This window comes from Paramormyrops kingsleyae, chromosome 9 (genome assembly GCF_048594095.1).
Source record: "Paramormyrops kingsleyae isolate MSU_618 chromosome 9, PKINGS_0.4, whole genome shotgun sequence".
In the NCBI taxonomy this organism is placed as follows: domain Eukaryota; kingdom Metazoa; phylum Chordata; class Actinopteri; order Osteoglossiformes; family Mormyridae; genus Paramormyrops; species Paramormyrops kingsleyae.
In genome coordinates this window covers 29,128,103-29,152,283 of record NC_132805.1, presented here as the reverse complement: position 1 = coordinate 29,152,283, position 24,181 = coordinate 29,128,103, and the positions used below count along the sequence as shown (strand labels likewise).

Below are 24,181 nucleotides of genomic sequence, written 5' to 3'. Positions count from 1 at the left end.
GAAATGGTTAAGACTGCTCCATGTGCGTCTTACTGGCTTTACAGCTGCAACTCTGTGTACCCAAGGTGTTTTTAGTTCATCTTTAGACAGTCCTGTGTATCCAGTAGAATCTGAGAACCCCACCCAGCACTCTATCTCCATAACGCATTTCTGTTGTCTGAGTATTTGGTGCTGACAGAGGAGGGAAATGGCAAAAACCACCTCCTTAAAACAACAACACTTCACTGAAGCTTTTGCCAGAGTAAATGACTATGATTTGAAACCCATATAAAGTACAGAAGCTGTAAATGGTGAATGAATGACTTCTCTACTCCATGGTTTGGGAAACTCCACCACAGCCTTAACGCTATACCCTGTTGTCTTGGCCACACTCCAGACACGGAGGGATATCTGGGAAAAGGGTAGGTGGAGCTGCCTGACTCAGGCTGAGAATTCCACCACATCTTGTGTGAGCTGGAGGCTTTCTGTGTATGTGGGAAGTGGTGGCTTAATGGTTAAGGAAGTGCACTCATAATTGAAAGATTGCAGGTTCGAATCCCTGACCAGCAAGGCACCACTGAGGTACCCTAAGCAAGGTACCACCCCCAAGCACTGCTCCCCGGGCGCTGAATTAGCGGCCCCTTGCTATAGCACATATGGGTTAAATGCAGAGAACAAATTTCATTGTGGTGTGTCAACAATAACTAATCATTTAATTCTAAAAATAATTAGAATGAATTTCCATCCTGCCCACAATCAAGTAGGGAGCTTTATAAAACTGCACTGTTAATTTCTCAGGTTTCACCTTTCGATTGAATTTATTCCAAAATGTGATTTCTGCCCTTTTTCATGACAACTAGCAATACATCTCAATCATCCCTGAAAGCTAAATCTTTTGCCCAGTCAGACTCACTGCAGACACCCTACTACAAGCTTGCTCATGTGATCCCATAGGTACTTAGTACTTAGGTACTTTTGTAGTACCATCCTGCATTTTCGGTGAAACTGTTGCAATCCTGGACCTGGAAGTGGGTCAGACCACTTTGGGGTCAGTTTTACTGTGGTGTGAAAACTGTTTCCAGAACCATTTGAAACCCAGCTGGTGTCTCGCTGCCAGCTGAGCTTCTCCACAAGGGACAGAACCAGATGTCGGTCCTGACTGCCACACGTCTCTCTTCTCAAACAGAACCGTCAGCTGTACCCTTCCTCCATAAAGAGACCGGGCGGCTGCAATACAATCTTAGAAGCACAAACATTTGTCGTGGCGTCACTTAGGAGAGAGAAATCAGCCCCCAAACAGAGCCCAGCCAAACATGTTAAAAAGCAGCCTGCAAGGTGAGTTCATGCAATGAATGTTAGCTAAACCTTGATGTACACCGAGCAATTAAAAACCCTTTACTGCCAATAGCACAGATGCTCAATTACAAATAAGAAAAAAGCAGTTACAGCCCCTATAGACTCAAATCAATCATGGTAAAGAAAAATAAAATATATATATATATATATAGCAGAGTGAGGTACAAGTGAGGTAAAGTAACATCTGAGGAGGTCATGTTTAAATAAAGATAAAAATTCAGATGACATTTGTTTCAACAATTCTTTTTATGAAAGTGATTTATAAAACAAAATATTGGAAAACTACAAAATGTCCCTATAGTAAACTTTGTGATTTAATTTACAGTGAATTTTGAAGATCCTCATGCTTGTCATAGGAAGACAAGATATATTCGTTCAAGCTGTTCTAAACATTGTTGTAAACACCAATATATTAATGAACAAGTTTTACCAAGACAAAAGTTTTATATTACTCAAAAAAAATGTCAGTGAATCAATGACATTAAGACATAACTGCAATGTAGCCTGTAACCTGGCCAAAGTAGTAGTGTGCACTGTAAATCTTTTTTGTTAAAGTTCTTTTTTTTGGTTTAATAAATTGGCGTGTTACAGCAATTTATATATAACATGCAACCATGGAACCAGATGTCAACATGTTTGTGTTTAACTGTGTGGACAAAAATCCCCACTAGTCTCAAACAGAAAAAAGATGAATTACAAAGAAATGGTCATGATATCAAAAATACTTGTTAGTCAAAAGGCTGCATTATAAAACAAAACTCCAGGGGAAAATAAAATAAAAACTACTGACCTTATTCGACAAAGCACTGAACAGTAAACCTGACCAGAAAGTGTTATACCTTCTACTGTGAAACAAACTGAGTTTTGTCATTTCTGTCCTTAAAAACAAATTTAATAATACTCTTTAAAAGGGGGAAAAATTAATGGAAGATCTTTTTCCCTCCTGACCATTTACATTTTTACCCAACCACTTCAAGCAAGAAGGTCCTTAAGGGACATATAAAATACATTTTATTGTCCTTTTTCCTGTTGTTGCATGTCCAGATACTGAGCGTGAAAGACGGCAGCTACATATCTCTGCAGTGCCACTAGATTCCCACACATAGCTACCAAACGAGACAGAAACAAGGGTGTGTGTGTGTTTGCACACGCGTGTCTTTTATAATTAAAGTAACACCAATGCAGGCCGCTGTACCCCGCCGGCCCCCTCACGTGTGTGTGTACGTATGTATATGTGTAGATGTGTCCGTGTACGTGTAAGGGAGGTAAGTTCAGGTTTGGGTCCCGGCTGCAGCGGGAACCTGAGGCCCAAGGGCATTCGGAGAGGAGATGACTGGGGACCCCGCGATGTTTGCCAGCGGCTGAGAAGCTACCATTGACGTGACACCTGCAGGAGAGAAATGGGAGGTGGAGCGATTGGTTAAATGACCCAGACCAACGTCCAGCTAACACAGAGAGAACACAGGCGAGGAGTGATGTGACCCGACATACCTGCCATCATGCTGGAGGAGCTGACCGGGGTGTTGGCGGCTGCCCCCACTGCAGATCCCATCCTCGCCTGGTCTTTCATGATGGGGTCTGTCAGCGCGGGGAAAACCGAGCAACCTGATCACTCACGGCACCCAACAGAGCCGAGGATGTGGCGCGGGCACAGGAAATACGACACGGCCAAACACCGCTACGCTGATGCTACAAAATACACACCGCAACATGCTTTCACTGTGTGGCATCGATTTCCTGTCAGATGAAACTAGTCACTGAGCCACGAAGCGCTTCTGCTGGAGATTTGTAAGAGACTATCATCTCGTAAACCGATATGCAACCAAACCAGCTGAACTATTTTGTCGTCTCTTTCTTTACTTTCCTACGGGTCTGAGTGTTTCATCAGTCCTCTTTCCTGATGGGTTTTACGGATGCAGATATCTTGTTTTTAACAACGTTCTTAGAAAGTTTAATCAGCATAGTGAAACTGAACTGAAGAAGTGAAATTCAAGACCCTTGTTTAAGACAAGATCATTTTATCACATGAACATGCCTTATCTTTTTTATCCAAACCACATTTCACATTGAACATGGCACAGTTTTACCCTGGTAAACATCACCCCTCTTATGGCCTCCTTTGCACATAAAAATTTTTGTTTACAAAGATTTATTGAGGTAATTTAACTACCACAAGATGATAAACATAGAAAATGTTCTGCAACACAAAATCTAAAGTCAATCAGCGCCACCTATTGATGATAAAGCTGAAAGCGCCACTGCAAGAGGGGCCTCAGAGTGTGGGGCCGCTTCTAGAATTTCCTTCTATACTTAGAATGGTGCAGAAGCACATTTAAGCACAAGAAGCCATGCTAAAAATACAGGAGTGCACAGTATTCACGGGAAGGAAATAAAAATACAGAAATAGGTGCACCCGTGTCTGGAACATAATGTGTGAAGCTGTGTCTGTCTCAGTCAGGGACACTCACAGAAGCAGGGTTCGGGTGAACTGAGGGTAGGGTGAACGAGTTAGGGGCACTCACAGAAGCAGGGTTAGGGTGAACTGAGTTAGGAGCACTCACAGAAGCAGGGTTAGGGTGAACGGGTTAGGGGCACTCACAGAAGCAGGGTTAGGGTGAACGAGTTAGGGGCACTCACAGAAGCAGGGTTAGGGTGAACGGGTTAGGGGCACTCACAGAAGCAGGGTTAGGGTGAACGAGTTAGGGGCACTCACAGAAGCAGGGTTAGGGTGAACCGAGTTAGGGGCACTCACAGAAGCAAGGTTAGGGTGAACGAGTTAGGGGCACTCACAGAAGCAAGGTTAGGGTGAACCGAGTTAGGGGCACTCACAGAAGTAGGGGTAGGGTGAACGGGTTAGGGGCACTCACAGAAGCAGGGTTAGGGTGAACGGGTTAGGGGCACTCACAGAAGCAGGGTTAGGGTGAACGGGTTAGGGGCACTCACAGAAGCAGGGTTAGGGTGAACGGGTTAGGGGCACTCACAGAAGCAGGGTTAGGGTGAACGAGTTAGGGGCACTCACAGAAGCAGGGTTAGGGTGAACCGAGTTAGGGGCACTCACAGAAGCAAGGTTAGGGTGAACCGAGTTAGGGGCACTCACAGAAGTAGTGGTAGGGTGAACAGTTACGGGCACTCACAGAAGTAGGGGTAGGGTGAACCGAGTTAGGGGCACTCACAGAAGCAGGGGTAGGGTGAACCGAGTTACGGGCACTCACAGAAGCAGGGTTAGGGTGAACAGAGTTACGGGCACTCACAGAAGCAGGGTTAGGGTGAACGAATTATGGGCACTCACAGAAGTAGGGGTAGGGTAAACCGAGTTACGGGCAGTCACAGAAGCAGGTTAGGGTGAACCGAGTTACGGGCACTCACAGAAGCAGGTTAGGGTGAACCGAGTTACGGGCACTCACAGAAGCAGGGTTAGGGTGAACAGAGTTACGGGCACTCACAGAAGTAGGGGTGCTCCATGGCCTCCCGGGCAGTGAGCCGGGCCTGGTGGTCATATCGTAGCAGCTTGTCCAGGAAGTCCAGGGCCTCTGTGCTGACCAGGTGCTGGTTCTCACTGTGGACGAAGCGCTCCCACCTCTTGCGAGAGTGTCTGAGGACAGTGTAGGTGCGAGAGAAGAAGAGTAACAATCCATCAATTCATCAAATATTCCTGTCCTATAACATTAACAAGCATTGACAAGCATTTTGACTGGACTGCAGAGATACGCACCTGCCCAAGATATCATTGAAACGTGGGTCTAGTTCGATGTTATACTTGTCAATGTAGTCATACAAGTCTTCTGTACCCAGGACCTTAGCGATCCGCACAAGCTGTAAATATTAAAATGATAATGTTAGCATCTAAGGGGCGGCACGGTGTTTAGTATTGTTGCCTCACACCTCTGGGACCTTTGTTCAATGCTCCCCCGTGGTCCCATGTGTTTCCTCAGAGCACTCCGGTCCCCCCCCACAGTCCAAAAACATGCTGAGGTTAGTTGGCGTTACCAAATCGCCCATAGGTGTACAGGCCTGTGTGACTGGATGGTATGTGACTGTGGCGTGTGATGGGTTGCCACCCCATCCTGTGTTGTTCCCTGCCCTGCGCCTGTAGCATCTATACAAGACATTTAATAGCTAAAACTTTGTATATACCAGGGTTCCCCAATTTCGGTCCTGGAGGGCCAGTGTACAACACGGGTTGCACATTTCCCTGCTCAAACACATCTACTAAACCTGGTAATTAGGTGATTAGCTAAATAAGGTGCATTTCAGCAGGGAAATCCACAAACTGTGTTGCTGACTAGACCTCCAGGAACTGGGGAACACTGGTATGAACTTCCCACAGACTGATGTTGTCCATGCCGAAAGTTCTTTAAAACCCCGTAACTAAGAATCCCGCAAGAACATTTAGGAGAGCAGCAGTCGTACTTTTAGCAAAAGACAATGGGTTTGTGACCAAATGGCATCACTACTTTCAAATGTGCAAAAGCCTGCCCAGACCTGGTCGTAGTTGTCGTGTCCGTGAAAGAAGGGCTCTTTCCTGAAGATCATGCTGGCCAGCATACAGCCCAAACTCCACATGTCCAAACTGTAGTCATACATCTGAAACAGGCGACGGCCACGACAGTGATGATGACAAGAAATACTCATTTTGATCAGTAACGCAAGAGCAACAAGGAGCATCTCGCCGAGGCCCTACCTGATAGTCCACCAGCAGCTCGGGGCCCTTGAAGTACCGGGAAGCCACACGGACATTATATTCCTGGTTGGGGTGGTAGAACTCGGCCAGGCCCCAGTCTATAAGGCGAAGCTGCAGACACATCAGCAGTTAACCGACCTGAGCAAGCATTGGCCAGCAGTCACATGGGGAGACATGTTATACGGTAACAGTGCATATATTAAGCATATACCTTTTTGCATCATTTGCCCAATACAGATGGCACCACACACTAGATAAGACTTCAGACCCAACACAACCAGCAAATTAATAAATGTAGCAGCATCCTACTAGAAGATCATCAAAAGCACAACTTATAAACCTCACTACAACAGAAGCAACACGCAGGATGAGCATGTGCATTCGATACCTTTCTGTGTTCGTGGTCGATCATCACGTTGTGAGGTTTGACATCCCTGTGCATGATGCCCATACTGTGACAGTAGTCCAAGGCCTAGGTGAACGAAACGGGAAAAAGGCAAGACATGAATGGTGCTGCGAGAAGCAGGTAACGACTACATATTAGCGACAAACAGATGACGTAAATGCTAACTGCACAGCCATGATACTGAAGCACGGAGACATACTAAGCATTAACGCGTCAATTGAAATACATGCGGTACAAAGACACCCAAAGGCTGACATTGCTGGAGAGCTGATACCATTAACACAGGAAAGGACAACAACCTTACTGGTTACTGGGCACCTCGAAATGGCAACAAGGAATCGGGACTCCCTGAAGCCCCCTCCCCCCACTGTAGCACTCCCAGCCCAGGGCATCTAAGAGCATCTCCCATGAGAAACACAGCAATCGCAAGCAGATCGCCTCACCTTTAGGATTTCATACATGTAGAAGCGAATGTCGTAGTCCGATAGCGTCTGATACAGCTGCTGCAGGGAGGGCGAAAGGCTAACATTTAGCACCACATCAGGGGTGTAAGGGCAAGAACAAGCTTTTCCCGGCCAGTTTTCTCACCTTGAAATCTGTGTTGTTTACATGTTCAAAAACAAGTGCTGGCGTCCGTGACTGACGAACAGAAAGAAAAAAAAAAAAGCGTCATTTTATTCTGAATTCTGAGTTTAACAGGAAGAGCTTAGAATTTTTAAATATAATAAATCAACTCACCACAGGATCTTTGACAATATCTAGAAGTGTGATTACGTTGGGTCCGCCTCTTAGGTTTTCTAGAATCTTAATTTCTCTTTTGATTTTCTTCTTCTTTACTGGCTGTAGACAATCATTTCATTTGTTTGGTGGGGAAAGTACAAGATTAATGATTTTGCATAGATAAAGAACACAGCTAGATACAGCCACAAATGCAATGCTGCCATTTCAAGACCGTTCATGCAAAACTGAAGAATGAAAGGGGGGGTGGGGAATACCTTCAATATTTTGACAACAACTTTTTCATTGTTCGTGATGTTTATGGCTTCAAAGACTTCACTGTATTTCCCTCTGCCCAGCTTTCGCACGAGCTGATAATCATCTTGGTTTCTGAGGAACAAAAATATTTCGGATAAAGCTGCGACACCAGCAAATACACGAGGGACAGCATGTGTGAAACAGAAAAATGGCGAAAGCAGCGAGAGGTCAGTTAAAACCACTTACAAATACGCTACCAAGTTTAGGCGTTAAGAAAAACATGGAGCATTTTTATGAAAATAAACCTCAAAACTACTGAATATTAACTATTTGGAATAATCAGAGGACATTTACAGTTTCCCCACAGTACTGTAAAGGCAAACAGTGGTGCTTTAACATAGAGCACCATGTCACACTACACAAAAAGAAATACACATCCCTCTCAAAATAGACAATCACCTACACAGGACTGCTTAGCTGTGACAGGCACATTTGGTTTATACTCAGAGGTTATCAGCACATGCATGCACAGCTAAGAGTTTCGCATTGATTAAGGCGGCAGGACCTTTCCTGAAGACTTTTGGGTTGAGTACCATGCAAGTGCAGCATCAAAACCACCCTCTGGCCATCTGGCAAATCAGACCCAATGAACCTCTAATGAGTAACCTTAGCCATTACAGCAGGTGGTGCCCTTTCAGAAAACACCATCATGAACAAAAATAGTCAATCGAAAAAAATAAAGCAGCAATTAAAAAATTCAATGTGATAATGAAGGCTTTAAGCAGAAACCCTGATACAGCAAAAAGGACATTTCCTAATAATTCAAACAGTCCAAGCCACTTCTTAAAAAGGTACAATATAAGAATTTTGAATGAACCAGCTACATTACCCAATAGACATCTCACAAACCAATAAATCAATTCTGCAGCCAATACCATGTCAGTGAGAGCAGAGGACACATAGCAAATGCATCCTCTTGATATCAATTTCACTTTCAAACTACTTGTATGTACAAACTAAACTTAATTAACCGTGGTTTCACTCACATATTTATTAAACAGGTGCTTTTATTCAAAGCAACACACAAAACCAAACAAGAAAGCAGGGTCAGACATCATCTCTGCACCAATCGGTGTTAAGAGCCTTGCTCAAGGGCTTAAAGACAGATCTATACTTCTGTGCAGAATCCACACCACCGGTATAGCATAGCCACATAGCCTACACCGTAGCCTGACGTGCACCTCCCCTGAAATGTTACTACAGGGATCAGGCTATGGTGTTGGACCCGTGGCCACGTGGCTAAAGACACCGTAGATTCTATGGAGTATAAAATCAGCCTCAACAATGACACCACTCTGCTAGCTATGGGATTTGAACCAGCAACCTTCCACTTTCAGATACAGAGTCTAAACCTGCAGAGCAACGTGCCACCGCACAGCAAAACGGAACAGCAGAGTGCCCAAACAGGAAGCCTGCCTCTGGCTTCGGAGCAAATGAGCCACCCGCAGTCAAGATGTCAAAATATTTCAAGAGAGATGATGGAGTCAAATCTTTTGAGGGGATGGTTTTTGTCATTTTTCCCCCACTGGGGGGATGGCATCCATGCGCAACCAATTTCAACTTGAGCCCCTAATCACACACCGTAGAGATGGGTGCACTCCGAAGATGCCGCAATGAGACTCACCCCCACTCGACAACATGTGACTCGTAGTCCCAGTACTCCCGGGGCCTCTGCGTGTTCACATCAGGGTAAACTCTGGATCGGCTGGGAACCGGGCCGGACATATTCTGGACGAGGAGGTGAGGGCGCTGTTCTCTGGATCACCTGTAAGAGAAGGGAGCAGGAGGTAAAGCTTCCTGTTAGCCAGCTCATGGCCTTCAGATTAAATCTGACATGATGACTGCATCAGAAAATAAAGTAGCTAGTTCCTTTATACACAAAGCCATTGAATAATTCAATATTTTTCAGCTTTCTAAGAAAGCAACTAGAGCAACAGACACACCTGAATATACAAGTATCCCAGTTGCGTTTCAAACCTCAGCACCAAAACAGAGCACGCTCTGTAAAGCGAGGTGGCTTGCTCTCACAAGCTGTGCAAGACCCTCCATTCATGAGGCCAGCGTATGAAAGCGACAGCACAGCTGACACAACCCACCGCAGACGAAAGGAGAAGCAACGGCGCACCTCCATTCCAGGTCCCATAATCCACCTGCCACTTTTGATTTCTGTACTTTCAATTCCTTACAATTCAGCTTATTTCCTGGAACCATCATTCTTGTAGTTTACATAAAAGGTAAAAGTGGTACAATGAATAGGGAACTAGCCTCAAATAAAGCAGCTTCAACAGGATTTGAAACAACTACACAGCCGCATTGTTCCCAATGCACAGGTGGGCTTTCAAAAGATGTCATATATACAAGACAGAATATGTGGTGGTCTTTGAGGTAGACAAAAATGTACATGTAGAAAAACAACATGCTCCCTGGAATTTCATTCCTGCCTCATGCAAAAGATTGCACCACAACAGCACCGAGACATTGCTAAGAGTACTTTATCATGCCTCTCCACCACCATTTCAGGTGTAATTCCTCAGCATCTTCAAATCACAAACATTATATTTACTTTAACTGCTGTGAATAAAATAACACAGGTTAATTAACAAAGGAACAAGTCCCTGACAAACCTATGCTCTTATTAACGATGCTTCACACAAACAGGTATAGGTGTATCATTAAGAATAACACACACAAAAAAATAATATTTACTTTATAGGCACTTTTGTCCAAAGCCACATAGAAGCAAGGACCAGAAATCAAAGTCTGACTGTCTATGGAGCAAATGAGTTTAAGGGTCTCACTCAAAGGTCCTATAATGACATCAGTGAGTCAGACACAGGATTTCAACTGACAACTTTATGATCATGGGTAGAGCCCTAAGTCAAAGAGCCAAACACAGGCACTACAATTAGGCACCGAGTAGATGTTTTATCCATGTGTATATCCTAATCAGAACATCTCAAAAGCTATTCGGCAGAGTGTGATATGCAGAGGCCGCCTGTATAAACTGATCAGGTGATTATAACCATACTTGGTTTGCACCTCAGAGGCTTTCCCAACGCCAAGTTATAGGGGACGAGCTTGCTTGCTAATTCAGCGACTGAGTAAGTCTGCGCTGGTCAGAAACAGCACTGTGAAGTGTCGAGCTACGGTGCTCCAAAAAGGGGAAAGATGCAGTCAACACAAGCAGAGCGCCAAAAAACAAGTGGGTTTATTTCGGCGTGCCTAAACACCCAAAAAGAACCCGCGTCCCCGCTTGAGCATGCGTCAACACCACACCCTGCACGCATGAGCAAAGGTAAGGGAGGATGAATTCTGCCTAAAAGGTAGGAGCCCCTACAGTAGCTTCTCACACTAACAATATGCCTAGCAGGCTAGTTCTGCAAGAAAAATGTCTAGTTGGTACCTGTAGCAGGAGAACCACTGTCCGCCTGCAGATGGAGATACAGTTCACATGGTACCTTAAGCAAGCCGGTCGGCTAACACACGTTACCCCAATGAAGTACCTGAGGGACCACGGCTGGCCGGCCGGCTAACAAACGTTACCCCAATGAAGTACCTGAGGGACCCGGCTGAGACGGCTAGCTGGCCAGCTAACACACGTTACCCCAAAGAAGTACCTGATGGACGCCGACTGGGACGGCTAGCCTGCCGGCTAACACACGTTACCCCAATGAAGTACCTGAGGGACCCCGGCTAAGACGGTTAGCCGGCCAGCTAACACACATTATCCCAATAAAGTACCTGAGGGACCCGGCTGAGACGGCTAGCCGGCCAGCTAACACAGGTTACCACCTGAAGCACGCCGGCTGGCTGGCTAACGTTAATGGTTTGCGCCCACCGGAGTCAGCCGCAAAAGGTCCGCATGGCTTCCTCCACACATAGCAAGGCTGCGGTAGTTTATCTCCGCTGTCGGCACATCCCCACCAGGCCGGGTCCACCCCTACACCGCCGTATCGGCGGCTAAGCAGCCATTCATTGAGGGGCAGGCTGGACAACGGAGTGAGGGCTTCGGCGTCTAACACGGCGAGCGCTGCTGGACCGAACCTCGGAAAGCCCGTTTGCTACAAGGAGAGACTGGTTTAAACCCGACGCCGCCAAGCCGGGCCGTGTAACTGTGCGGATCTATTTCCAGTAGCTTTTTGTCCTCACTGTGGTTTTAAACGTAACAAGCTGGAGATGGATATAGCCAAGGGAAAGGAGAAAGAAGTCCGGCAATAACTCCCTCAAGGAGAGAAAAACGCACGAACTATTATTAACAGCTATAATAACGAATAAATATAGGTCATACTTTACGAAAAACAAGCGTGCATTTACACGGGGAAAAAATAATACGATATAATATAGTGTATGTATATTATATTACCTCCCAGCGTCTCCTGGCTGACAATATGGCGGGTCCTATGCAGCAGACGCTGAAATACGGCGAACGGTATTGCGATAAAAGAAAGAGCGCCCTCCATTCCTCTGGGGGGCGCCTTCTCTTGCAGCCGGAGAGAGTGGGCCAGGCAGGCAGGATGGGTAGGTGGGGTCGGTGGAGTCGGTGAAGGTATTAAAGTGCTGTGTTCAAACTCTGCAGAATGGTATTACGTTCTCTTCAATAGCAAATTAACCAAAGACTAGAGAAATATAGATATGGGACTGTTTAGGGCGACTATCTTGTAATGCACTTTCATGTATAATTAACATACATGTCTCTTTGCATTTTAAGATTTTAATACCACTTCAAAAACACTTAATTACCCATTAGTATAACAGGATGCTAAACAGTCACAATCACTCAGATATACTGTACTTCACTGCAGCTAGAATGTTGCAACAATGCAGCATTGTGTAAAATTTTATGCTGAAATATAATGTTCCCCTAGAGGAATGAAGTATGGTGTGCAATTAAAAGAAATATATAAATAAATAAGACATGCAGCTGTCCTGGATAATACAAGCTGAAGCTCTGGCACAACTGCTTCAGGTGCAGTGACCTGCCCTGCCCAAGTAAGCAGGTCACAGGCATGTCTAGTATCTAGCGTCTTATGAAGTCTTATCAACACCTGAGCATCATATGAAATAACCCTCAGTCCCCAAGCCTCACTTTACCTCAGAGGCCCTTGGATGCCAGAGTTCTTGACACACACATGTTTTTCAGTCATGGAAAATTAGGGACATTTTTTGGAGTGAAGACAGACACTCTGGGATTTGGTCAGTGACCAATAACCATGTCTGATGTGCATCCTGTCCAGAGCTTGGGGTTGGGGCTTACTTTGGGGCAACAGGAGGACCGATCCTCCAAAATAATCGCGTAGCCCAAGGGAGCTCTGAACACCTATAGGTTGCACTGAGGTCAGTTGCCTGTATCTGAAGTGACCAGCTCTGTGGTGATACTGATGGTCCCTCTGAAGTGTAACTGCACGGCATTCTTTACATCGTGGCACTCCAGGGAACATCTCCCTCCACGTGGATGATGCAGGCTTCACGTGTAACGGGGCGGGGGGGGGGGGGGGCAGCTCACTGCAGGCTGGCCAAAGGCAACACTTTAGGCACACCTTCCCTGTGTAGCTGACATCTTTCAGAGAAATATATATGCAGAATCTACTCCAGACATGGAACATGAGGATAGGTTCAGGCAGCAGTCAGGGAACTAAGTGCCCTTAACACCTCTGTGTGAATGTGACCATGTCATTTCTCCAGGGGAGTAGCTAGACATAATGTCATTTTGCCCCCCCGCCCCACTTACATAATTTTAATTACATAATTTTGTAATTTTTACATTTTCAAGGGCCTCTGTAAAGTGCTGAGCCTGCTGAATCTGTCATGGAATCCATGTCCTTCTGAGATACCTGCATTTCCCAATGAATTCATTGCCCTCTTCACACTGTAAAAAAAAAAAACACAGCCAGAATTGACTTAGTGGCTCAGCCCAAAAGCAGAGCCACATTATATGACAAAACACTTTCTGGGCCATAAGCTGCCTGCTAGCATCCGAATTGCTTTCATGTTTTTTGTTTGTTTATGTGTCTGCTATTCCAGTTGGCAGAAGTTAAAATGACTGCTTAAATCCCAGCAGAGCTTAGTATACATTAAAGTGTCGCCTAAACACATTCAGGAGTCATTCCTCATCACACGGCTGTTGCGTATTGGATGAAGTCACTGTCATTCTTCATGAATCAGTGGTGGCGCTGTGGCGTAAGACTGCCCCCTGCTGACCATGCGCAGCAGCTGCTGTGTGAGATGAGGAGCTAATGTACCCCTTCAACCCACTGCCCGTCTCTCGGCCAACTGGTTGGCAGGCCGTTGGGAAAAACTCCATCATCTGGTGGCAGCTTTGTAAAGGATCGCAGGAATGTGCGTGTGTTTCCTTGTACCTCACGTTACGAGATCACATGGAAGAAATGTCACAGTGAGTCAACTCACATTAGTCGCTGAAATCACGGAGGACCGCAGCGTGGCTGGAATGTTGGCAGCCAAGCCATCCTGCCTGCCAAACGCCTGATGCTGAGGAAGGCTGGGCCTGGACTGAGCTTAGCTGGGGCCCTCTGGGGGGAATTGAAAGTTGCTGCTTGGTGGTATTGATGGTCAGTAGGGGGCGCTCTTCTCTGTGTAGCTTGTAAAATGCAGTGTACTTTCGATGAGGTGAGGGGTGCTGTACTTCTGAGATTTTGTGTCATTTTGTGTTAAAGCTGGACTCCGCTGCTGAATTCCCGTTAAGGCTTTATGAGGAAAACCGGGGAATGTGATTAACCAACACGATAACTCACCTAACTCATGTGCAGTAATATGAGTAATGTTTGCTGATGCAGTCCTTCTGTGTTCATTGGGTTAAAATTGTATCATAATAGCAGCACGGTGAACTAAAACAAAAAGATGACCAAGAAGATATGAAACACAGCATATTCATTTTGGTAGAGTCTCTCTGAACTGACCAGTTACAGAAATGTGCCACGAGCACGAGCCAATGGCTGAAGCTGAAGCTGAAGGATTCATAATCATCCTTGCAAAATATATATAGTGACTTCTGTCTTCCTAAGCAAAGGCTAAGCTGGCTTTTTATCATGCAATAAAGCTAAACAGGAGAACAGACTGCACACACATCATAAATTAGGTTGGCTAGGAAAGGGTTATGGTAAATTGGGAATGGTGCATTTCCAGCGTCATAACATTCTGGAAGTAATCAGTAAGCCTGAAATCTCTGTCTGGAGTCAGCAGAACACATTGTTCTCCTGCAGCTTTTTAATCCATTTCAAACTGCCTTCCTTCTGGATTCTTCTGAATGAAGCTTTGGGCCCATTACGTAGCGTGCCAGCGCTGGGGTTATGTTCCCATCGGGAGGCCTACACGCAGCAGCCACGCTCTGATTGCACCGCCGCCGTGCGTGGGCGAATGGAGGGGGGTCCCTCCCCAGCCCCCAGAACAGACGAGCCGTGCTTCCGTCCCGACCGGTTCCACTCTGACGCACGTGTTTGGCATCAGCGAGGCGGGTGTCTGGGGTCTGCGAGGGAGGAGGTGTGAAGGTGTGCGTGGAATCGTGCGAGTCGCACTAGCGTGCTGTGCGTGAGTGCCTTTCGTAGTGTTACCTCTCGGCCTTCTGCGGGTCCAAACTCAAACCCTAATTATTGCTGCCTGGCATGGATTCTCCCGCTGTGATCCGTAACTTAGCAGCAGGGCAGATTTTTTCGGTCAACGGGGGCTGGCGCTCGCCTCATCAGTGTATCTACAGATGGCGTGTGCCATTCTTCATTAAAACATATGCGAGACCTTCTGCTGGAAACTTTTAAAGAATAGGGCAAGCGGTGGATGTAGGTTTGCTGTTTTCCCATCTCGGCCTTTCCGTCAGCTCATCAGTCTGACAGTTCTGCGTCTCGACCTAATCCAGAGCCTCTCTGCAACCCCGCACTTCATTTTTCCTGGTGATAGTGGTCATATGACTGGTTGGGGGTGGGGGGGTGGGGGCAGACCTCACTTAAAGTCCAGCAGAACTTGTTTTCAAACTTCACTTACTATTTGTGCTGCGTTTGGCTGATTTCATCTCTGCTGCCTTTTTCCAAATACTGTGTCTGTTACAATAGTAATGTTTTTATAGACCTAGACTGTCGTATAATGAAATAGCTTCTTGCAGTGGAGAGAAATAGAATGTAACATCAACATAAATTTAACATTTATTTATATGCTAAGAATGTTATCAAACCGTCAAAATATGTGTAATAGATGATTATATATGGCCAGAAATAATACAGGCTCCCCCGTGTTTCAGTGCAGTTAATCCTGCTGGGGATAATCTTTGTAACTTTATAGCTGTTTTAATCTTTGCAAATATACTTTTTATAACTTATCGCACTTAAAGTACTTAAGTAGCTAGGTTTATTTTTACTGTCTTCATTGCCCTGCATTCTTTTCTTTCCTGACTGTGCTTGTTTTTGATACGATAACCATCCATCAATCCACTTTCACAGGCTACTTGTCCAATGTGACATTGCCTTGATCAGACGACCGCAGGCAGTATCAGCTACCTCTACTTCCTCAGTGCTCTGGGGCGGGCTCTGAGTGGCAGACTGTATAAATAGTCTATTGTTGCACTTCACTGATTGCATGCAAGGCGTCATGGGGCCATTGAGTGGTCAAACTGGTTGTGATGCTTTACCTGTGACTGGAAGGTCACTGGTTTGAAAGCGCCGTTGCTCTAGGGCCTGTTTGAGCCTATTTTCTCAAAAATATGTTTTTCTTTTGATAAAAACATCTACTACTGTTGACTGATTTGATCATATGGAAAAAAAAAAAGTTGTAAAGGAAGGATGAAAAAGTCACAAAGAAGAAACCGTTAATGATAATGGAGAATACCAGTATTTGAGGAGGGAGGGGTCAGCAGTGAGTCACATGGTGGTGGGTGTCATCGTCATGTCTGAGAGCATCAGCCTCTCCCCACCGCGGGACCGGCACATATCATTTGCAGTAAGGAGGACGTTGGAAAGCAGAGAAGGTGACTATGAGTCCACCGTCCAGCTCGGTCTGTACAGGTCGTCATCGACCTACGACCTATACGACTTAGTCTGATGAACTTTACAACTGTTCCGAGACTGCAAATATGTGGCCGCGACTGCGTTGCATCTGGCAGTGCGAGTGCTGCCCAGCGTGAGCGTATTCTGGAGCGTTTCTGCTCCAACTGCCGGCAGCAATGAACTAAGAACATGATATCATTTTATTATACAGTATACTGTACATATGATAATTTTTGCATATAAAATAAGGGGCCGACTTACGACCAAATCGACTTACGACCAGTCAATTGTAAGTCAACGATGACCTGTACTAGTATTCAGTGTTTTCTCAGGTGTACGTCCTCAAACTATCTTCCTCCACCCAACCGCCATCCAATATTCATTAATTTAGTCACTTTTGTCCCAAAGCACTTGCTAGTAAAATACTCCTGGCTCCCAGGATTTGCTCTGCAACGACGATTGTGTAAGGCTGAGAAATGCTGCTGGACATCGCAATTAAAATATGCAACAGGTGGCTACCTTCATGGGAAATGAATGTAACAGGGCCCCATCTCTGCATCTGGAAGATGTGTGCCTCTTTATGGCACATTGAGCATAAGAGCTTTTGAGACAGTCGATTGGCTATGCATACGATGGGTCATGGCTAAAATTTCTGGGAAAAGTGGAAACTTTCAATTGGATCTATGGAGAAAACAGTGATATTTCGATCCTTATTTTCCCACAAATGTTTTAGGTTTGACGTTCTTCAGTTTGTGTCACTTCTGCCAAGGTTTCCTCCCACATAAAGTTAGCTTAGATCCATGATGGTTAAGTGCTCTTCTATTTGTGTTTTCTACTGTTATGGACCCAGTGGAATTAGGTAGTGCTCTAAAGAGAGGGATTCCTCTGAGAGAAATTAAAAGGTGGAAAATGACAAAAGATGCAGTGTATGTTGCGGTTGGACAGAAGAGCAGATTCAGGGAAAGATTGCTCAACAATAAATGCTTCACTGAGCACCTCAGGAAGTCATTCCTTCCGAAAGCCGTCAGACTGTACAGCCAGTGAACCACTTAGCGCACATGTGCAATAATATCTATTCTATTCCTATCAATATCTGTTTATGTCTTTTTTGTACAATATTTACTGTACTTATTGTCAAAAAAATACATAAATTGTTGTATGAATACTGTGTAGTGTCTGATTTTGTCTGTTCGTGTAGTTGTGTGCCATGCAGTCTATAATCTTAAGCCATTCCCTCCAGAACAATGAAAGCATTATAAATCTGACTCTATATCTTCATCGAACAAGCGCTCTGTTTCGCTTACTGAATTTTTCCTTATTTGCATTTTATGTAATAGCAGAAACTGAGAAGCAATAAATCTGCACTAATGATATTGCAGATTGTTCTTGTTGATAGCACACCATTCGAGATGAGGCTGAGTTTTTGCTTTCGCTAAACCAAGTTGCCCTGTGTTTGCCCCACACTTTCTCTCAGTCCAGAATCACCTGTTACCTCCTCCCTACTGCTGGACTTATTGGGAGTTTCCAAGAGTAGAGTGACACGTGTGCAACACTGATAGTGAAGGTTCAGCTATAGCAGGTATTACCACAGAGACGGAGAGGAACCCAGCTCTCTAAGCCACTTGACAGAGAGGAAACTGGGTTTGGATTCTCAGGCAGGGAGCATAGTTGTTGTTTCTGGGGCCCAACTGAAGAGGTTATTTTGGGGCCCCTTAATGTAGTTACTGTTTATAGCCAACAGGGGGCCCCACACAAATGTATGATTTGAAAGGTGGCAAACACCGCTGTTTTCACGGCCTCCACACTTCCTGGAAGAATCCGGCAGAAGGGGGGGGGGGGGACCTACGAATGAACACAGACCGGTGTCCCACTAGGGAGCCCCCCCCCCCCCGGTCGTTAACCCTGAAATGCCCTGCAGGGAATCTGAAGTGATTCGCTTGCTGAAACATGACAGCTGTTGTCCAACACTGATGTCAAAGACACCTGAGCAAACCCTCAGCTCAGGCCACATTTTATCGCCAAATACACTGTGCAGTTATCCTACTATTTTGTTTCCTATGTTCACTATGGACACATGCAGGGAGCAGAAATATACAGTACAGATATTTTATGGGTTCCACTGAAATAAAGGTAGCTGATTACGAGAAAGATCTCGGTATGTATGTTGATGCTTCCATGTCCCACTCTCGCCAATGTGGGGAAGCAATAAAAAAGGCGAACAGAATGTTGGGTTATATCTCTAGATGTGTGGAGTTTAAGTCAAGGGAGGTGATGTTACACTTATATAATTCCTTGGTAAGACCCCACCTAGAATACTGTGTGCAGGTTTGGTCACCATACCTCAAGAAGGACATTGCTGCCTTAGAAAAGGTGCAACGAAGAGCTACGAGAATGATTCCTGGTCTTAGAGGAATGTCTTACGAGGAGAGGTTAGCGGAACTGAATCTGTTCAGCCTTGAGCAAAGGAGACTAAGGGGGGATATGATTCAGGTCTATAAGATTCTAACGGGTCTGGATGCCGTTCAGCCAAATGACTATTTCAATATTAGTCTAAATACTAGAACTCGTGGCCATAAGTGGAAATTAGCAGGAGAACATTTTAAAACAAATTTGAGGAAGCACTTCTTTACACAGCGTGTAGTCAGAGTATGGAATAGTCTTCCTGCTACTGTAGTGGAAGCTAAAACCATGGGTTCCTTTAAATCAGAGCTAGATAAGATTTTAACAACTCTGAGCTATTAGCTAAGTTCTCCCCAAACGAGCTTGATGGGCCGAATGGCCTCCTCTCGTTTGTAAATTTCTTATGTTCTTATGTTCTTATGTTAACTGAATAGAAATTAAATTCCTAGCTCCAAAGTTTCTGGATGTAGTTCACAAAAATGCCTTTGGAGGGCAGTGTTCCTTTATCTGTAAACCAGTTTAATCGAGTGCATGAAAGGAACTCTGAACCAGTAAATTCCTATTTATGTGAAAATGTGACCAGCGTATAGAAGCACATTGGTTTTCATTAGGCTACTTCACTCTTTACAAACTACTTAAATTCTGTAAGGCTCCTGTGCTTGGCTAAATAGTTGTTCTTGTGCTTTGACTGGTTTGTTTCCTTGATTGAAAGACTCATTCAGCTGTGTCACATTAACGTTATTGAGACGTGCATGATTATAGGAGACTGACCAATCAGCACACAGCAAGAACTCAGCGCTCAAGTGAAACCCGGGTCCTTTTAATTGAAATGGCAGTTTAGCAGTCCTGTCCCAGCTCAAAGTGTCCTCCCTGACACGAATTGTCTGGTCACAGTATTTTCATAGTTTACAATTTCAGCACTTGTTTCAAACTTGTAATAAATTTCTACAGGCACATAGGAATTTCTTAGCTTTTGCCTGTGGAAATTGTGGTATAGTCAGTCTCCCTGTTACCACTTTTTTGGCTTAAAACTCATTTCTACTCTTCAGCATTTGGGTCTGCTTGATGTTTTAATTCTTAATATGTTTTTTGTTTTAATTTGTATTGTTGTTGACATCTTTATATCATTATTTGTTTTTTTTATCTTATTATGTTTGATTACTTTTATATTCCATCTTTTATTAAATTGCACTTGGGTCTGTTAAAGTGTATAGCATTTTGGATTAACTATTGTCATGTTTAAATGTTCTATATAAATTAACTTGACTGATATCATCTTACTCTTCGAGCAAAGCTTGGGCTCGGTGCACAGGGTCAGTCATCTTTCCCTAGTACTTCTGGGGAAGTTTTTGTAGTTAAGGGTCTTTCTCAATGGCGCAATGGTGATTCAAACCCATAACCTTCCAACCACAGACCCCTAACTCACAGAGCCACACTGTCATACTCAAACCCGCCTTACACTGCATCTGGCCAGTCTGCTGTAGCGTTTCTGTTATGCCGCTGCAGGTTGAACCCAGAAACCCCAGATGACCTAGCGGCTGGAGCTGGCAGCATTTTCCCAGAACTGTGCAAATTTCTTTCCCAGATTTGGTGTCTACAGACACACTTCCTCAAGTGATTCTGTGAATCGGTATCATTTCCTTCATCGTGGAAGCAAAAGCGTAAGAACACCTTTTCCTGTTTCGGTCATGTGACATTTTTCTTTTTCATCTATTCTTAAAAATATCTGTACATATTTTTTTTCTTAACAGAAATACACAATATGTAACATAATGTGCCCTGCCGCAATGATATTTATTGTTTACATGAGTGAAAATGTGATGGATAAGTATGTAAACAGCCAGAAGAGAACCAGATGTAGTTCACGTTGCCAAAAACGTAGCAAGAAAAATACTTCTTTAGCGAATAGTATCCAGTCCCGGCCCAGCTTTGTGCCCTGTGCTGCCTGGGATTGGCTCCAGCCCCCCCAACCCTGACCAGGGTAAGCGACTGGAAGATGGATGGATACCAGGGCAGTTTTCCTCCTGGTCAGACTGTCGAGACACTCAGCTAGGTGGCATCCATCACAAAGCACATACATTTTGGTTTTGCCATTACTTTGTACTGTTTACATCATCATTCAGCATTCTTGGCCTTTGGTCGTCCAGCTAATCATTGCGTCTTTTCCTTACTCTTCTCAAAATGTGGTAACGAGTGAATGCAAAGCAGACCATCTGTTTATCTTCCAAAGCAAGGTATTTAACGGGAGTTAAGGCGTTTCATAATCCCTTATTGGAAAACTGCTTAAGCTTAATAAAAACAGCAGCGATCTGGAAGCTGGCCTTTGAGATTTTTTTTTGCATAATCCCCATGTTAAATTTTCTAATTGGGGTCTCTCCAGGTGTTGTAGCTGATGTGCTCCAGATGGGGATGTGCTGTGGTCTCACTTTTCCAGTGCTCACTGAGGGCAATAAAAGCGGGGATTTTCTCCGTTTCCGCAGATGCTCTCGTGCCCAGACTCTCAGAGGGAGACGGGAGCTAGTGGGACCGCAAGCAGGACTGCGAGCCTATGCTGTTTTTATTAAAGGCTGAGCCTGATGGCGAGTGGACGACCCTACCCCCCTTTTTAAGCCCCGACATTAAAACTGAAGCCCAATCAAAAAGGACAGGCCGTGCTGGGGTCAGCCTCTCAGCTGCCGGGCCTCCGGGGAGCTTGGCCGTTCTCCTTCTTTTCATCTGCCGGCTGCGTGCCGTCGCCTCTGCGGTCGGCTGCAAGGACGTGGCCCTGAGGAGGAAAAGCTCTTTCAGCGATCAGAACTCGTTAGCTCATGCTTTTTAAGCTCAAGGAATCTATGATGGCTTTCAGGGTCCTCAGGTGCAAAGGAGCCATGTTATTTTTTTTAAGTCGAGTAAAATAAAGTCTAAAAGTCAAATAAAAGAATGATAATTTCTGAAGAGTTTTACGAGCAGAGTCTGCGGAAATGTTTAAGCGCACTTAGGTGCCCTCAGCTCTTCCGCTCTCTCCACCGTTGCCTTTCGTCTCTCTTTGCGTCACGTTTCCTCTTGGGAAATTAGGAGTTTGCTGGGGGCGGGGGGGGGGGGGTTATTTATTCATTCAAGAAGGTGTCACTATAATCAAAATATGAAGTGATCCCAATTAAAGGGACTAGTAACTTTTTTTTTTCTTCTTAAATCGGTAACTTCCCAGCGAAAGACCATATAGGGACTCACAGACTGGGGGCCACACAGGCTGAGAGCGCGGCAGGGGAACGTAGTAACTTCAGGGAGGGCTGGACATGCCTGAATCCCCTGTCTTTGCTTCTCTAAGCTGTGTTTATCTGTCCTACTGTATGCGAGAACAGAAGCTGGGAGACCCAAATGCAGAAAGTGGGGAGTTTATTAGGGGATCCAGTGAACAGTGAGTGCAGGCAGGAATCTCGGCCGGAGTCATGGGAGCGAAGCAATCGATAGCCAGGGGAATCAGTCCTACAAATGCACAAGAGGAGGATGGTGAGGACACGCAGGAAGTCCAAAGAATGTTAGGAGAGTAGAACTCAGGAACTGGAGAGGGGCGAAAGATCAAGGTATGACACATAAGACAGAAATTGCTCAACAAATAACTCGCACTGAGGAAGCGGGCAGAGCAGCTTAAACAGCTATGGAACACGTGTGGCTAGTAATCAGTTCAGCTAATTAAGTCGAGGCAATGACACTGCAGCAGAGTGTTTGAAATGAAAGGTACGTTTTTCATATTTAAAGTGCTTTTATTATTAATAAAGCACATATTTTCAGGCAAAAGTGCATAAAATGCCTACTGTGAAATATTTTATGTAACTAACATTTTTAATAACTCCTGAAGTAATATGTTTCATACAGGTTTTCTGGACCAGAGGAAAAAACTGTCTATACAGTACATGGCTCCATGGGAATTTACTGTCGTACTTTTAATTCCCTGACAAGCCATTCATTAAACTCCTCAGCTCCCTGGTAAAAGGGAGTGCTGCCTTACCTTTCCCACCAGCCACGACCGTAGGAGAACATGGACATGAGTACATGGACAGGAGGAGAACATAGAGTGGAGGAGAAATTGGACAGGAGGACATGGGGATGAGGACATGTAGAGGAGAACATGGAGAGGATGGAATAGAGGAAAATATGGAGAGGGGAACATGGGGAAATGGACACGAAGTGGAGAACATGGGGAAGAAGACACAAACAGGGCGACATGGAGTGGAGGAGAACATGGGGAGGAGGACATGGGGAAGAACATGGAGAGGGGGACGAGGAGAAGGGGACATGGAGAAGAGGAGAACATGGAGAAGAGGCAATGGTCAAGAGAACATGGAGAAGAGAACATGGTGAGGAGGACATGGAGACCCTCAGACTCGTTTGTCCATGTGCACTGTGTGCTGTTCTGGCTTTGTGTGCAACATGGAGGATGTTTCATCCAACTGCTGCAATTGTGCTTTTATTGTGTGGTTTAGATAACTTTTTATTTAGTTTTAAGAACTTGCGTTTCATGTTTGTTGCTTTCTTATTTTGATTCATTTGTCACAGTTGTCCCAAGTAGGACAAGCAGTCACAGAAAATAGGTGGATGGATGTTCACAGTCGTTTGCTCATAAAAACATATTGATGTGAAATTTATCCTGGTGTATTTTTTTTTTATTTGTACAGCTTGTATATTTTAAAATAATCAGCTCTTACTTTTCCTTTTCATAGATATAGTGGTAGATTTAGTATCAGGGCAGGAAAGCAGTTTGGAGAAATACTTACGACATTGCTTAATATCTCTGACAGAAGCTTAGTTCTACAGCTTTCACTCGATGAGTATTTAATAAAAATATGCTAAGTGGATGAACACGAATCGCCTACCATATCTTGTGTTAAAAACAGAGACTCCAGGCCAGCAGATCCAGGGTCTGCCTCGATGGTAATCTGCACCAATGCTTAACGCAAGCTGAGCACATTTCAATCCTCGAGGAGAAGCGGGGATGAAGAGAATGTGATACCGGCAAGATGAGCGAGACGGAAGGGTCTCCCGCCAGCTCTGCTCTCCCCCACAGAGTGCTAAAGCGCCATCGCTGCCGAATTCCTTCCCGATCGCCTCAGCACCTGCTCCCAAAAGTCTGTCTCTGCCCTGGATACTGCAGGACACTGAGGCCTGATGCACTGCACATATGCTGCCTTGGCAGCTTCTTGACTTCTGATCGATTTTGTTTCTTCTATAACCACGTATTTAAAAAATAACATGCAAAAGTTAACCCGGGTGACTTTTGCGGAAGTCTGCTTTCTTTGTGCTGGGAGTATTCACCATATTCACTGCCGGCTCTGGATGCAAATTAAAGGCTAAAGATGATTT

The 24,181-nt window shown here is 44.9% G+C and overlaps 1 protein-coding gene and 1 long non-coding RNA gene across 4 annotated transcripts; one reads left to right on the top strand and one right to left on the bottom strand.

Moving 5' to 3' along the window:
* Positions 1-1,562: 1,562 nt before the first annotated feature.
* csnk2a1 (casein kinase 2, alpha 1 polypeptide) lies at positions 1,563-11,957 on the bottom strand. Of its 3 annotated transcripts, none has more exons than XM_023815687.2 (13): positions 11,821-11,957; positions 9,082-9,222; positions 7,418-7,529; positions 7,161-7,262; positions 7,011-7,061; positions 6,866-6,925; positions 6,405-6,488; positions 6,017-6,127; positions 5,818-5,919; positions 5,048-5,148; positions 4,779-4,927; positions 2,827-2,913; positions 1,563-2,722 (listed from the first exon to the last, which is right to left on the bottom strand). In XM_023815687.2, exons 2-13 carry the CDS (start codon positions 9,180-9,182, stop codon positions 2,607-2,609), a joined length of 1,176 nt encoding a protein of 391 aa, XP_023671455.1. In that variant the 5' UTR covers positions 9,183-9,222; positions 11,821-11,957; the 3' UTR covers positions 1,563-2,606. The 3 variants fall into 3 exon arrangements, with proteins under 3 accessions (XP_023671455.1, XP_023671474.1, XP_023671465.1); XM_023815706.2 differs by having other exon boundaries at positions 6,866-6,922; XM_023815697.2 differs by lacking the exon at positions 11,821-11,957 and adding an exon at positions 11,296-11,508.
* Positions 11,958-21,960: 10,003 nt separating this feature from the next.
* Positions 21,961-23,686, top strand: LOC140592522 (uncharacterized). Its single transcript, XR_011992835.1, has 2 exons — positions 21,961-22,558; positions 22,697-23,686. It is a non-coding gene; the product is annotated as an uncharacterized lncRNA (long non-coding RNA).
* Positions 23,687-24,181: the final 495 nt, after the last annotated feature.